Below are 16,586 nucleotides of genomic sequence, written 5' to 3' on the forward strand. Positions count from 1 at the left end.
TTTTTTTTTTTTTTTTTTGCACAAACCGTAAAAACGAGCGCTGTCCGAGGTTAAGGTGGTTAGTTAATGGTTTCTAAATTGGGATTCTGTCGGTTTTTTGGATGGTGGATTTAATGCACTGGCGTATCCCGGTGGTTGCCTAGTAACGCGCTGGCAGTGGGCGCCGTAGAGATCTCTATGGTGGGCGCTCCATTAAAACCGTTGGCGCTCCTGACCTTGGCGTCGTGAATGCGCAAAGCACACAGACTGTGCGAAGCAGGAGATAAGAGTGGAGATCTGTGTGTTTGATACCGAAACCGGGGGGAGAAATATTCCACACACAACCCCACGGCGTACACTTGACGGGCATGGTATGGAGGAAATCTCGAGATGGAGTGCGTCTCAGCTTCTGTAAAAGCAGGTGAGTTAACCTAATGATTGTGTTTTTTTTTTGTTGTTGGGGGTCTTTTTTTTTTCCTCTCCGTGGGACGAATCTTTGTTCAGATTGATCACTGACATCTGGGCTGATTGTCTCATTCAAAGCGATTGCTCAGCGATATAGCAACGGTGGAGCGTTTCTTTGCTCGACATTTTTTTTTTCTCCCCGTTTTTTTTTTTTTTTTTATCCAATATTCCTCCGTCCTAGACCTAGATTAAACAAGCTTTCCCAGTCACAACGTGAGGCAGCGCACACACTACAGCAGTTTGTCGATGCTACGTGGGCTGTGGCTTGGTTTTCTCTGTGGGTCTGGATCCTTGCATTAATTTATGAGGCGCTGATCATTATGTTGAGTGCTACCTTCATGTTCTCTGGAAGGTGTTTTTTTTCCCCCTCTCTCCTCTCTCCTCTCTCCTCTCTCTCTCTCTCTCTCTCCACATCAATCCCTGCTCCTCTTTATTGCACTGCTAAATTAGAGGGGGGGATTTGGGAAATCCACAGAAACGGGTTTGATCCACACCAGTCAAATTACAAGGGCATTGGGAACCCAGTACTGTTATCTGACATACTAGGTTCCTTTCTCAAATGCTTTCATGTCAAGGGCCCCCAGGCAACCAGAACCCAATCGATAAGATGTTGTCCCAGTGATTTTTATTAGTGCTGAATTGGTGTTGAATTGTGTGCCTGTCAATGATGGAGGTGTACAGATAGCAATGGCAGGAGTGAAACATGATTATAGCAATCTTCCTAATAGGTCTGTAACTGGGATCGAGTCAGGCAAATGGGAATTAAAGTATTCCGGCGTCAGGAAACTCAGCAGAGCCAGGATACTTTCATGCACAAACATCTGGCTGCTGCAGAATCCTCTATTAGAGTAAAATGTTGTGGTTGTAAAACATTTTGATTTTTGGACACATCACTTAGTTACTGAGTTCTGGGCATGTTGCCAGGCTAAATTGCCCAATAACTTGCAGTGTATCAAACTTGACTGAGTGATGGCTCACTTTTATTACATGGCCCATTTGGTGTATGCTATAAAGCTTTTATCCACATCTGTCCCATCTCAGACCAGAAGAAGTTAGGGGGGAAGAAAGCAGCATCCAGCTGCTTTGATTGCCTGCAGTGACGTCAGTAAAATAGCAACCAAAAAAAAAAAGTATTTTATATGAGATAGAGACTTAAAAGAAACTACCTCAGCTTTGTTCCACCAATTAAATTAGAAGTTAGATTTTTACGTCAGATGTCAAAAACATGCAAATCTGTTGATACTAACGCCGCGCATGTGTAATTTAAAAGGAAATGCCACTCATTTTAAGAATTCATGCCATCCCTTTGATCTGCAGCAGCCCCAGCACTGTCTTCTGTTTTTACTGCCAGGACTGCCTCTTAAACTAGAGACAACTAACCAGATCTGACTGGTGATCCCTGCTGCACAGCCTGTTACCGCTAATTTAATAATTAATAATGCCTTCACAGCAGGTTTTGTGAACAGAGAAGGTCTTGCACCTCCAAATGGATCCCAATGATTAATTATCCGTGTCACTTTCACACCAGAAGATGAGCCCCAATCTGCAGAAAAAATCAGGTTCTCTGTCTTTTCCATTTTAATGTCTTGGGAGCTGTACATCATTGTCATATAACAGATAGCTGATAGAACAAGTCTTGTCCTTTTTTGGCTATGGGGAACATTCATAACTGTTAATTAATACAGACAAAGCTGGCCTGGGGCAGAGATGTACAATATTTCTCAAATGAACCTCTGTGATAGTGTGAGACTGAAATTTATCTGATTATGTCCCATCGCTTGGAAGCGGGCAAACTGTAGTGATGTTCGTATGAGGTAGCAACCCGGCACCTGCGGAGGAGACAATGAGCCGCCTTTATTTGTGTTGACATCCCTGCTAGTGTAAACAAAATGTTGCAGAGAAAGCGAGTGCGCCACGTCTATGGTTAATTAGTTTCTGATATTAGTGGGAAGAAACTGTCCCCCGTCTTAATAGATGAAACTATTTAGCCACAGTCTTTGACAATGCTCGGGGCAGTGCTCATCAATAAATCTGATTAGGTTAACAAGGCTGGTTTTGATTTGTTCACTGAGAGCCAGTGAGAACCTGATGTTTAGAATATTATGCTTACTGCTCCCCTTGACTATAAAGACTAAGACGGGGTGCGTATTGGATTACAAAGTAGTTAAATGGAAGAGAAACGACACAGTTTGCTTTCTTTAAGTCTCCCTGGATGAGCTTACATGCAGTACCTTACTTGACATGCAGTATGCACATGTGATGGGGTGGCAGCGTATTCTCCTGCTTGCTGAAGCATCCACACTGATAAACCAGTAACCAGTCATCACTTGTTGTTGCACAGACGCTCTGGTGGCTGCGTTTAGCTTAGGAAACAGATTATGTGCATGCATGGCAACATTTAGTATGTTCGCATCAAGCGGTGCAGATACTGGACAGACCCAAAATGAACGAATTTCTCGCTTGAATCAACAGGATTCAATCTGTGTCGGTTTTGCTTATAAGCAGTCATGTCGTCTTTCTAGCATCGCTGCAACTAATAATTATTTTCATTGATCCGTCGATTATTCTGGCGATTGCTCAATTAGTTGTGTTATCTATAAAATGGTGTAAAATGTTGATCAGTGTTTTCCAGAGCGGTGGATGATGTCCTCCAATGTCTTGTTCTGTCCACAACCCAAAGATATTCAGTTCACAGTCAAAACAGAGGAGAATCCAGAAAATATTCACATTCATAAAGCTCAAAGCAGAGGATTTAGATTTTGTTTTCTCATAAATTCTCACAAAATTACTCAAACCAACCAAATAGTTGGCGATTAATTTAACAGTTGGAAGTAATGGCTCGTTTGATTAATTGTTACGGCTCTGCTTTCTAAATACTATAAAAAATGTAGAAAGTGTTTAGGAATTAGAAAATAATTGAGGAGATTTTCTAGCTGGAGAAAAAAGCTCAGTGGAAAGAAGGCAAATCTTCAAAAAGAGAAGTCAAAGGATCGGTTTCCTCTGATATGTAACTCAAACTGTTGATTCCTACCTGTAAGCCTTCCTCAGGTCTTCCAGTTAGGCTCCAATTACTCTGCTGTATCAGTATGTTTGGTGCTCGTGTGATCCCATCAGACATGTTAGTTCTGGAAGCGTTCAGCATTTCCATTATGCATCTTCATGCTGACAGTGTTACTTAGATGTACTGAAAGACACAAACGCTCTCTATTCATGATCTGTAGTTTTTTTGAAATGTATTAAACTGAAACATCACAATCACGTCAGAGGTTTTTTGTATCCCCAGTGAGCATGTCTTTTTAATCGGGCTTCAATACAAATGAAATATTTGTCTTTCTTTGCTGTTCACTTTGTTGCTTTCACATAGGGGGAAAAAAACATTGCTTAACACCTTTTATCATGAGATGCTTTTGCAGTGTCACTCCAGCGTCACAGCAGATGTGTTTTTCAGATTCCTCCCATCGCCTCCTCCACTAATACATAAAGATCAGGATTCAGTGATTCATGTGTGCACGGGAATTAGTTTGTTCTTTTAAGGCAATTTTGTTGCAACAGCGAGCTAATATGTACTCTAGTATGTGTTTAGAGTGGAGAGTGAAAGAAAGTGACACTTTAAACACAAATTAGTCAATTATACTGCCGTTTTGACTTTTTTTTTTACTGTTTTCTGATCTAATTTTTCTCCTCATCTTGTTTCCAGATCTGTATGCACTGCAATGAAAACTGGAAGTGGGGGCGGTCCATACCTGACTGAGGTGTATTTGGATTTGATAACAGTCGGATCTAAAGGCGCAGTGAGTGATGTCTGTTTGACAGGGTCATTGCAAAGGGACTGAACAGACACTACAGTGTGCATTTGTGTTGTGCAAGGGCACTGTCTTGCCCAGACCATGTGGCTGGCTACATTTAGAGACCATCTGTTGCCTGCACACCTGCTACATCAGCAAGGGACTGCAACCATCACCCACTGTGCTCTTCTTTGGTGGATATTATGTTCCTGCTGGTCATTAACAAAGGCAACCAGCCAGAAATTCTACCCAACTGTGACCACCCAGTTTGGGAAGCTGCGAGGCCTCAGGGTCCCCGTGCCCAGCGAGGTCCTCAGGCCCGTTGATCAGTATCTCGGGGTCCCCTATGCTGCCCCGCCTGTGGGCGAGAAGCGTTTCATGCCCCCCGAACAGCCCTCCTCCTGGTCAGGTGTCAAGAACGCTACCCACTTCATGCCTGTGTGCCCTCAGAACATCCACAACACCGTGCCAGAGATCATGATGCCCATATGGTTCACCTATAACCTGGACACAGTAGCCACATACATTCAGGATCAGAGCGAGGACTGTTTGTATCTAAACATCTACGCTCCAACAGAGGATGGTGAGTTGGTGCGGGTAAAATGGACAGCAATGACGCTCCATGTTCATTGATCACCGTTTTCGTGTGACCCTGACGTTGTCCTGTGATCATCATAAATCATGCGTGTGACCGCCGCTCATGTCATTGCTGCCACCAGAGGCTGATTTACCATCCAAAGCGATGTCATCATTATCGTTTGAAACGTTGCCATCGCCGCTGATGAGGAGGAAATTATTTGGTAGCTATGACAACGGAAGATGTTGCCCCGATGCCCCTAAGTTGATCTTTTGTTCAGATATGCAGGGATAAGTAAACATAAATGTACTGAGGAATGGGCTTGTTTCCGCGCTAACAGACATCCAGTGAAATACTGCTGAGCTGAGGTGTTATTTAAGTATTGGTTCACCTAAACTAAGCAATAATTCTCAGCTCTTAAAATGATGAGCCCAGCATATTTTGCTGTAACCGCTGAGCATCAAAGGTAAGCGGGAAGATTACTTAGAGCTAGTGAGGCTAGCAGTGCCATTTTTTTTCTCCATGTTTGGCTAAGAATTTCTTTATATTCCTGAATCGCTGCTCTGTTCACACAGTTTGTCTGCTGGGGGCCAATTAGCGAGGTACAGGAGTCAACTGTCTATCGCATGCTGAATCCTTCTCATTTTTGTGACTAATAGAACTGTGAAATGAACCAGCAAGGGAACATTTTGTCTGTCTGCTGCGAGTCTCCAGATTAGCAGAACAATGTAATGCCACGGTAATGCTGCATGTTCTCTAAATCTAGTGTTGACAAACAGATTTCTCTCATTGAGGTTACTTCAATGCACCAATTAAACACAGTTTCCGAGGGTGTATCGCCTCCCTCGCATGCATTCGGCATAACACAAAACACCCAGCATTCTAAAGTTGAACCGTGTTCAGCTTGTGTATGGAGCACGCCACTCTTTGACTGGCTTTTCTATGGTAGCATAGCAACAACTGATAAACAGCCAGCTTGAGAGGTAGCTGTCCAAAATGGTGCAGCCCACATTTTATAAAGCCCCGTCGTCTGAGCTGCCTATAGGCCTCCTCACCTGGCACGCAAACAGGTTAATGAAATTTCACATCTCCATATTTGTTTCAGAGGAAATAACATAACCCCTTTTGTTCTGTGCATTTTTATTTCTTCAGACTTTGCCATTGTTTATTTAAAATACACCTCAGGCGTTCTGTGACTTTATTATTTGTTTCACTGATGTGAAACCTGTTCTCATTTTTTACTTATCTCCGGTGAGATTTTTTTTTTTTTTTTTTTTTTTGCCACATCCAATTAAAGAGTGTGTTTCTGAAATTTATACTATATATTCGTGGCTTGATGTCCCACCGAAGTCATAGTGTATTAATCATGCATTAATAAACCATACGCCACATAGTTCCACTAAGTGCCCTGCAGTGGTTTACCTAGAAATTGACATGACAGCTGCAGACAAAGATGAAATCTACCAAGAGACAAGTATTACTCCAGTTACAGTTAATAAAGCATTCAAAGGTAGCAGTGTGTGTACGTGCATGAGTGTGGACATAGACACAAAGAGTCGATCCTTAGAAATATCCAACAAGGAGCCACAATCTGTTTACCTAATCAAAGCGTAATTATATACACTTATTATCTTGTACCTGTCATAATGTAATTATGTCCTGCATCTCTAAAGATTCCACATAATGTCATCTACCTTTTGTAAGAAAGAAATTGATTCTGCCAGTGTGATTAGACAGTTTATTAAATAAGAGGCACAGTCAACCATGATATTTTGAAATCTGTACTTCTTTTTTTTTTTTTTTTTCTTATGTGAATCCCAGGGAGCCAACACAAGAAAAAGGGGGCGGCTTTCTCACATGCTGAGACTCATATATCTGAAGGTATTTTTTTAAGAGCTCAAAGTCTTGATGCATGGATTCTTTTAGTTTTTTTAATGTTTTTTTTTTTTTCTTTTCTTTAGTTTTTTTGACTTTCCTAAGGAACTGCGGGGGTTCTTTTATTTGGATTGGAAAAAGAAACATGCTGTTATCTGATTTTGTGATTACATAAGTTTGCTGTTACTGCATCCCATGTCTTGAATTGAGCACTGTTGCGATCCTTTCACTAAGGGCTACGTCCCTATTGCCATGTGCATTGATCCGGAGATTGCATTATCTACTTATCTGTCTTACAGTCCCTTCGAAGGACAGTCATTAGTTAATATAATAAATTGGCCCCAAAACATAAAATATTGATTTTCTATTTCTATGAAAAAAAACAGTTTCTATTTTAGCTCATACTAGTAGATAGCGAGCGCTCAGTGTTGTGCAGGTCAAACCTACGCTTAAACATATTTTTAATGCTATACATGCATATTTTACACTGAACTTTAAAGTTTGGTCATGACAGGATTTTTTTTCCTCAACTGAGAATAAAGTCAAATCAATACATGTTTTCCTCTCTCTTTCCACCGCAGAGTAATTTAGATACGGTGCAGAGCACAAGTATGCTTGCTCGCTATCAGAACTGTTGTTAATTATTTTATTATTCATGCACCTTTGTCGGAGTGTATTTACCATGCATTTTCTGATTGTCATTACAGCTTCCAAACCACAGGCCTTACCACCCCTTGCTTGCTTCTAAGCACATTTTCTCAGCTGTATTTTGCCATACCTCATACTGAACAGTTGGGATATAAAGTTTTAGTAACAGTGCTCCATTAATTCTCCATTTCATTACTGCTGCCCCTGCAGTTGTTTGCTCAGCATGTGTGTGTGTGTGTGTACGTGTGCGTGCGTGCGTGTGTGTTGATGTTGCAGATATAAGGGACTCTGAAGCTCGACCTGTGATGGTCTACATCCATGGAGGCTCCTATATGGAGGGCACTGGGAACATGATGGACGGCAGCGTTCTGGCCAGTTATGGGAATGTTGTCGTCGTCACGCTCAACTACAGAATTGGAATACTAGGTGATGACAACGTCTCTGTGCGGTAACTTTTAATGGCGTCTCAACTGGGGGATTTAGCCCTGTTTAATCTAAGGGAATAAACTGTCACAGTGGTCATTATCTTCCACTTGTGCTGCAGTTATTAGCCTATTAAAAGAAGTAAAGACATGAAAGAAGAATGCAGAGGGGGAAAAAAACCCTATAGGAAAATATGGTAGCATTGCACAGCTTGATTTGCATTTAAATGTTGTCGTCAGAGGAAAAGCGATGCAAATGCGTGTCGTGTCTTGTCCTTGTTGCACAAAATTTGCTTTATACCCATTCTGAAAACCCAATTTATCTCCCTTTAGATGGATCTATCTAATCTGTATGAGATTATCAGCCTTTGCCATTCTTGAAAGTAACACGATTTAAATACTGTACGGAGAAATACAGCATTCACATGCCTGCACAAGGTCAAGAGTTTTCTTGTTTCCTCGTGTTTAACATTCAAAACAGAACAGAGTTTAGATGGGACCAGACAAGGGAATATGTAATAGGATCAATGTAAGAGCTCCAGTGGCCTCAGTCTGTTTTTATGAAATTCATTTAATGAAATACAAGTAGAAGATTTATTTATGTTTGTTATTAAGTCACTGTTGTGAGTAGAGCATTAAAATTTGATGAGCAGAGCCCTGATCACTTCCTGAGGGGCACTGCTGCTTGGAAACTATTACAAGGAGTTGACTAAAGTAGTGAAACACAGTAGGAGAGAGTATATTTACACCTGAGGGGGAACGGTGCCAGTTCATTCAGATGGCCTGCTGGGCTACAGCTCTACATCAAAGTTGTGACACATTGTACAGCTCTACTTCAGCGCCGGCTCTGTTGTGTCTCCGTATATATCAGGTTTCCTCAGTACTGGTGACCAGGCAGCCAAAGGAAACTATGGACTCCTGGACCAGATTCAAGCTCTCCGTTGGATAAGTAAAAACATTGGTTACTTTGGAGGCGACCCGGGCCGCATCACGGTCTTTGGATCTGGAATCGGTGCGTCGTGTGTCAGTCTGCTGACGCTGTCCCATCACTCAGAGGGTAAGAATCTACAAGTCAATACTGCAAAGTTATCTCTCATTCTATAGTTTGTGTAGTGGTAGCTAAAGTTCAAGTAGCAATTACTGCAATAATATAAATGTCAGTTTGCATGAACCTGAGTTGTAAGATTTAATCTTCTCAATTAAATTTACTTTATCTTTTCAAACAGTATTTTTATTTTATTATTTTAAAATTTTGTTCTTTATTTTTAAGCGTAGCTCCAAGTGGTCTGGCAGAGAGATGAAGTGTTATGATATGGGAGTAGGGTAAAGGGGGGATTCGTTAAGTAAGTGATTGCTTTTGTTCCCCTCTACTCAATCTAATCAGACTAAAAGCTCTGCCTCTTAAAATGTGAAGCTCTTAAAGAAGCCTACTGGCATTATAAAGTTTTCAGCATGTCATCACGTTCACCTGTGAGCATCAGTTTTTACCATTGCAACTGATTTATACTTCAGTCTCTCAGCGTCTGATTTATTTACCCATTTTTTACCCACCGGCAGTTCCAAAAATGATCAAAAATTGCAGTGATTTCGGTGTGTTCATCTTCTGTCATTGCAAAACCTCGTGTGAAGACGCTGTTTACTGAGGACAAGGTTGGCATGAGGATGAAGCACGACCACAAAAAAGTCCAAATTCTTAACATATTTTCTGTAAAAACAACTTTTTTTCCCTTCTTTTCCCACATATATTGGCAGTGTGGTAATATATTAGCACATTTTAGGCCAAATTCCGCATGAACAGTAATATTATCTTTAAGTAAATTCAGGTAAAATACCAGTATATAGTGTATAAATCACCCACGGGAATCCAGCATCTGATAACCTGTGAAAAGAAAAGTAGGTAATATTAAAATGTGCCATCTGATGAACACTTCTCCAAAGCTCCTTACAAGAATCAAAGATGTGCATTTCAATATGGGTGGCCCACCGGGAATTGAACCTCTTATCTTTGCCTGGGTGCTCTCATTGATGATGGACAAAATCACAAGAAGGACAAAAACTGTGTGTTTTCATCAACGGCAGGCAGGCTGCAGCAGCTGTCCTTTGTGAGGTTTGTATTAGATGTCCTAGCTCGGCTGCAGTAAATGCACAAAGACCTCCGGCTGTCTTTGAAGTAGACTAGCTAGCTGCTGCCCTAAAAAATTGAAATAAATGACAGCAAAGGAGGGAGAAAGTGACACTGTCCCTACACTCGTTCTCCTGCGACTGTTATGCCTTAACCTCGGCAGAGTATTTTCTGAGTTGATACATATCACTTGTCATTTTTAGGTGGTAGATACAAAATCCCCAGAGACAGAGGTGACGCACTGCATATAAACAATTCAACGGAGCAGCGTGTTTACTCTATCAACATTGAAGGATCAGGGTTACTGCATATTCAGCTCTCTGCACACACCCTCCACCGCACAGTTGGCATCAGCAGTCTATGTGTAAGCTACGCAGCTTGTTAGACACACAGTATTAACGATTCCACAATTACACTACATCTGTGAATAACTGGTGTAGGGAAAACTAGACACCTCCTCGCTGAAACAATGCTGCAAATTGATCATTAGTTTGACAAGCATTCACTGTCATCTGCATAGAGAAACAAATAAGCGGATCAGCAGGGGAAAAGCACGATTTTTTGGGCATTTTTATCATTATATTAACAACAGAAGGAGCCGGCGTCCTATTACCAGGACTTTTCTTCTACCTACTGCATTACTGAGCAGCTTCTCATCAGCTGGACTGTCTGGCTTCATCACTCTGTGCTGCTTTATTTTCCCGACTAAAGGTTAACGCACATCACGTGGCCTTTTTTTGTGTTTGTTTACCTGGATTTTGTGCAGCAACAAGCTTCGTATTTAATTGTGAATAGCAATTAGAGTGAAAGTGAATCATGTGTTTGCTTTGGGCAGTTCAGAATGCTACTAATAATAGTGGTGTAGTGGGATAACCTCTGTTCTCTGGGCATTTGTCCTGTGTCTTTTTGTTCTGAATTTTGTGTCCCAAGGTCTGTTCCACAGAGCCATCATCCAAAGTGGCTCGGCGCTGTCCAGCTGGGCTGTGAACTATCAGCCGGTCAAGTACACTCGCATGCTTGCTGAGAGGGTTGGCTGCAATGTGTTGGACACAGTGGACATGGTCTCCTGCCTGCAGAAGAAAAGCGCTAAGGAGCTGGTAGAGCAAGACATCCAGGCTGCCCGATACCGCGTGGCTTTCGGCCCCGTCATTGACGGAGACGTCATCCCGGACGACCCAGAGATCCTGATGGAGCAGGGCGAGTTCCTGAACTATGATATAATGCTGGGTGTTAATCAGGGGGAGGGGCTGCGCTTCGTGGAGAACGTGATGGATCTGGAGGACGGAGTGTCTGGCAGCGACTTTGATTTTGCTGTGTCAGACTTTGTGGACAGTTTGTATGGCTACCCAGAAGGGAAGGACACCCTGAGAGAGACAATTAAATTCATGTACACAGACTGGGCTGACAAGGACAACCCGGAGACCAGGAGGAAGACCCTGGTGGCCCTCTTCACTGACCACCAATGGGTGGAGCCATCGGTGGTGACGGCTGACCTGCACGCCCGCTACGGCTCGCCCACGTACTTCTACGCCTTCTACCACCACTGCCAGAGCCTTATGAAGCCAGTGTGGTCAGACTCAGCACATGGAGATGAGGTGCCTTACGTGTTTGGCATCCCCATGGTGGGCCCGACTGATCTGTTCCCCTGCAACTTCTCCCGGAATGACATCATGCTCAGCGCTGTGGTTATGACCTACTGGACCAACTTTGCAAAGAGTGGGTGAGTAACAGCAAACACAGCGACACAATTTGGTTTCATGTATTAGATTCTCATTCAGTGTCAAATTGTAAAGGCTGGAGTGTTGGGGTATAACGTAACTGGCCATACCTACACCTTACTCCATGTTGAGATCTCCAAATTAAGTGCAGCCTGAACTCCCACTACTATGTCTTCGAGCCGTATCTTTTTCTTTCCTATTTCACTTCACAAGAACTCCCACATGAAAACCTGGGCTGCAGTTTTTATCGATTCGTATAAATTCTTTAACATCAAAACTGACACAACTTACTGTACGTTCCCCTTTCTGTAACTGATTTGACCTCAACATAAATGTAAAAATCCCATCCAGTGCTTTCAGTGTAGAATCACACCAGCTGACACAACTGAGTGTATCCCATATAAAGTGTCTGGTAGGACTCGTGTTTCAATGCCAGGTCATGTTTCGGTTACTGTAAAATCTCCTCTCACGCTCATCACAAAGTTTCATCACTGTGGGCAGATTTCCTAAAGGTGATGGATCTTTAAATTTACAGCTTAATTCTCATAAATGTTTAACGCAGCTGCTCAGCTTATGTTGAAGGGAAAATGTGAAGAGACAGTTAAGATGTACTCTATAAACCAAAGCCAAATTTATTGTTAGTTGTGATTTCAAGTAGGAGTGACACACATTGTGAGTACAGAAATACTCCGTGTACACACTGTATATCCGTGTTTGCTTGTAATACACAGTGTTTTTATTGTGGGTGTTGCACAGATTTGGGAAGCCTTCGGATGACTGCTAAGCAGAGACGAACTACTCCTTTATTTTTCACCGTGGATCTGTTTTTCCTTCTGGCAGTTTGCCTCTTATAGCAATTTTACTGCGAGACCTAAAAGAACATCTCCTGTGCATCTGTCTAGCCATAACTTTCCTTTCGGTGCCTTTGATATATATATTTTGGACGACATCAGATTTTTTTTCATCTTAATAAAGTTTTCCAGTTTTCAGAAAATGAGAGTTTATTGTCCAAGACAAGCTACGGCCTGATGTTGACCTGAAATCACACGAACACTGACTCAGCTGTGGAAAAGCTCGCTGTTGAAAGCGCAACAGAGTGAATCTCTGCAGCCCTCCTTCTGACAGCTTGTTTTGCAATTTGTCATACAGAGGCAAAGATTTGTTGGGTGTTCTTGAAGACAACAGACACCTAAGTGAGTTGTACTGTAGTGGAGGACTCCTCTGCTGCAGTGCTGGAGCCTCTCTGCATATTGAATGCGGAGCTGCAATGAATCTTTGTGCACGATGACCCCGGCAGTAGGCGAAAGCACAGCACAGGTCATTGTAGGCTGCTCTTCCAGTGTGTAGGAATGAGAGAATGCTGAGCTCTTGAGGAGAGTCGGTGATATTACATTGTGTTGACCTAGATTTTGCTCTTGCATTGGTGAAGTTCTTCTATTCTTTCTGCATTACAGTCAGTTCCATGGAAAAGCCTTCTGTTTCCATAGGAAACTAACATTGCAATTACAGTGCCCACGTTTGAGCAATGTGGCTAAAATAATTATCACAATATTAATACAGATATTTTCCTGTAATGATGCACTTTATGGTGTAGAAAATGTAAGCAAAATCTAACTAACGCTCCGTGCATTGAACTGTGTTCCACTGTGTGTAGAACAAAAAAATCAATAACAAATTTTGTTTGTTATTCTTGCTAGCTGGTTCTGAATCATTAGTTTGGACAATGAAATATCTACATCAATAAATAAAATTATATCATCACAACATGGTCCCGCTGAAAGTTGACAAGTATTGAATTGAATGCAGCTCTAATGCTCTAATCATTTAGTTTTCATCCAACACATTTGTCTTTTATGACCAAATCATTCTATGATGTCTTCATAGGGATCCTAACAAGCCCGTGCCACAGGACACCAAGTTCATCCACACCAAGGCCAACCGCTTCGAGGAGGTAGCCTGGTCTAAGTACGACCCCTATGACCAGCTCTACCTGCACATCGGCCTGAAGCCTCGCATCCGTGACCACTACCGCGCCACCAAAGTGGCCTTCTGGAAACACCTGGTGCCCCATCTCTACAACCTCCACGACATGTTCCACTACTCGTCCACCACCACCAAGGTCACCCCACTGGATCCTACCCAGTCCAACGGTAAGAGATCCGGCAGCACCGGACGGCCTCCTCTGTCCACCGCCCACAACAACGGAGAAGCGGGGAGAGAGATGGGTCCTCTGATCATGCCGAACCCCAGAGATTACTCCACAGAGCTCAGCGTGACCATCGCCGTAGGGGCGTCGCTGCTCTTCCTCAACGTCCTGGCCTTCGCTGCTCTGTACTACCGCAAGGACAAGCGCAGCCGCCAGGACACGTCCCAGCAGCCCAGTCCTCAGCGCGAGAGCAAAGGCAACAACGCGAGCCACGCCACCACAGTGGACGAAACCCTTTCATCCCAGCAAAGGAACCAGTGTGAGGCCCTTCACAATCCTCTTCATGTGTCGCCCACCTTGGACTACACGCTCAGCCAGCGCCGCTCCCCCGACGACATCCCTCTGATGACCCCCAACAACATCACCATGATCCCCAACTCCCTAATGGGCCTCTCAAACATGAGTCCGTACAGCACCTTCCCTGCTGGCTACAGCTCCGCGGGCCTGCCCAGCACCCACTCGACCACACGAGTATAGCCTGGCAGGAGAACGGCGACGAGAAACGCGACGTACCTGAAACACGGAAATGTAAAGCTGTATTTAGGATGTGTAGGTAAAATAGGGTTGAATATGTTCGTTCTGTCTTTTCCAAAGGTGTACAAGCGCCAACATCCTGCCTTTGCTCTCTCATAATAAGAAGTCTAACTGCAGAGTCATTTTATAATAATCATTTTCAAAGGCAGTCAAAAAGAAAAGTGCATTTCATTTTCCACTTTGGCTTTTTTGGAACTTTACCTAGCAAGAACTTAGTATAATGTTTATACAGTTGGATTTGTATGGGAAGCTTTTTCTTACTCTGTGATATCTATTTTGATCTCGTGGAACAAAGTGACATTACAAGTCGGGGCGGACGGAGATGAGATCTGGGAAAAGCAGAAAAGCAGTATTACTACGACTATTATCAAGCTATTTTATACATATTTCTCATGGTACATTGCTTATTATGAAAACTGTATTTTTACTGTAATTACTTTCAAATGCCTTGTACATCGCTTACATAAGGAATTAATGTGGAATCATAACAACAAATGGATTGAAATTTGACTCAAATACTGGTCACATGTGGTAAGAAAACAAACAAAAGAGAGAGAGAGAGAAAAAAAAAAGTCCAAATTATACAAAATGTTTCTATCTGGTAGTGCAAATTATAGCACCCGTGTGTGCGTGGGCTTGCGTGGGTGTGCGAGTGAGTGGAAGGGTGAAAGCTGCAGTGCAAAAATGTAAATTAGGCATCGTTTGAAATTAACCATTCAGTTTTGCATATGTAGTGTTGTGTAATCTATTGTAGTCTATTTGAGTATCCTTGCTATATTTTTGTTTTCTGTGCTTAGAATTTTTTGCTCAGTACACTGTAGGAATATAACTTCTGCTTCACTATAAAAAGAGACTTCGCATAAGATGTGTTTTTTCCTACTCTAACCGACTCATGGTTCTTTTGGCTTGGCTTGTTTGTACAGAATAAACTTAGACCAACATTTTATTTGTCGTTTGTTTATGAGATACTGTAAGGTCTTCAGAAAGATGACTGTAATTACATTGTAACTGTATGTATTCCAATTCAAATATTCACATTTAAAAAGGGAGTTTTACGAACCTTACAGATTATCGCTCCTTAACCAAGTGGTTTGGACCCCGTGCATACCGAGTTATATCCAGGGGTCATCCTTTACTGAATCGACATGATGGACATCAAGCTTTGAGATCTGATTTTTTTGAACCTATCATGACATTGTTTAATCTAAATGAGACGACTATTAAAAGATTTTTGAACCTAAAGACGAGTCTTGTCAGCAATTGGGATTTTCACTTTATACCGAGATTGCACGTATAAAAAGAGATTTTATTGTGTCTTTTAGTCATAAATGTGTGAAACGTAGGCCTCCGCTGTACACTGTGTGGGTCTTAGAGTTGGAGTTACAGGTGAACGCCACTGATTTTACACCTGCCTGTTTACTGGTCTGGGGGTGTTTTGTGGCACCACGCAGAGGAAGGCTGATGGAAAGAGAAAAAGAAAAAAATCTGATAAAATGTTTGGAGCGGAAGATTACAAGTTGGGAAATGTGGGGGTGTGAAGTTAGAAAGACATGAGCTCGCCAGACTTCTGTAACCCACTCCTCATCTCTGCTTGAGGCTGGCAGCAAGATACAAGCTACATAAGCCGCTATTAGTGTAACACACCTGAATCTCGAACTGATCTGTTGGCGGTTCAGTTGCATAAGCAGGATGATATCTCCGGTTCTGTTGCATAAAGTTTGAGGATTTTTAAACTGCCCACGGTGAGTTCAAGCAGTGTTACAGGAGCCTAATGCTAAATCAGTAGAATGATGCTGGAAATACTCTGAAGGTGTCTTACGTATAAAATGGCATTAGTTCGGGTTTAGTTTGGGATTGAAGTGAGACTAGCCCTTACTGCCCCTCGTCACTCTCCTCCCTTTCATGCCTCTCTTCAGCTGTCCACTCCAGCACAAAAAAGAAAGTTATCTTTTTTAAAAAACTGAAAAATTAAATTAATAGGGAATAAAATGAAGCCTTGTTCAATGCCATACCTTCAGGCTTTTATCATTACAGCCTTACTTGCTCATACTGTGGCTAATGGTAGCTACCCTTTCAGCATATAATACGCCGTAGCTGATATCAGGCGACCTGCACTTCGCTTGAGTCTTCTCTTTTCATACCACTTTATACATCCGGCATCTCAGAGTGAACTTTTTGCTTCACTACATTTATCTGAGAGCTTTAATTATGTTCCAAATTAAGACTTTTTACACACAAAATATGAGGATCTCATT

General features: G+C 42.3%; 1 protein-coding gene across 4 annotated transcripts; it reads left to right on the forward strand.

Moving 5' to 3' along the window:
* The first annotated feature begins 4,320 nt into the window (after positions 1–4,320).
* nlgn3b (neuroligin 3b) lies at positions 4,321–14,274 on the forward strand. Of its 4 annotated transcripts, none has more exons than XM_008295208.1 (6): positions 4,321–4,812; positions 6,628–6,687; positions 7,606–7,755; positions 8,623–8,808; positions 10,804–11,593; positions 13,476–14,274. In XM_008295208.1, exons 1-6 carry the CDS (start codon positions 4,332–4,334, stop codon positions 14,272–14,274), a joined length of 2,466 nt encoding a protein of 821 aa, XP_008293430.1. In that variant the 5' UTR covers positions 4,321–4,331. The 4 variants fall into 4 exon arrangements, with proteins under 4 accessions (XP_008293430.1, XP_008293431.1, XP_008293433.1 ...); XM_008295211.1 differs by lacking the exon at positions 6,628–6,687 and adding an exon at positions 5,016–5,050 and having other exon boundaries at positions 4,485–4,816; XM_008295210.1 differs by lacking the exon at positions 6,628–6,687 and adding an exon at positions 10,105–10,106 and having other exon boundaries at positions 4,485–4,812; positions 8,623–8,836.
* The last annotated feature ends 2,312 nt before the right edge of the window (positions 14,275–16,586 follow it).

Source organism: Stegastes partitus, unplaced genomic scaffold (assembly GCF_000690725.1).
Source record: "Stegastes partitus isolate 25-593 unplaced genomic scaffold, Stegastes_partitus-1.0.2 Scaffold1031, whole genome shotgun sequence".
In the NCBI taxonomy this organism is placed as follows: Eukaryota; Metazoa; Chordata; class Actinopteri; family Pomacentridae; genus Stegastes; species Stegastes partitus.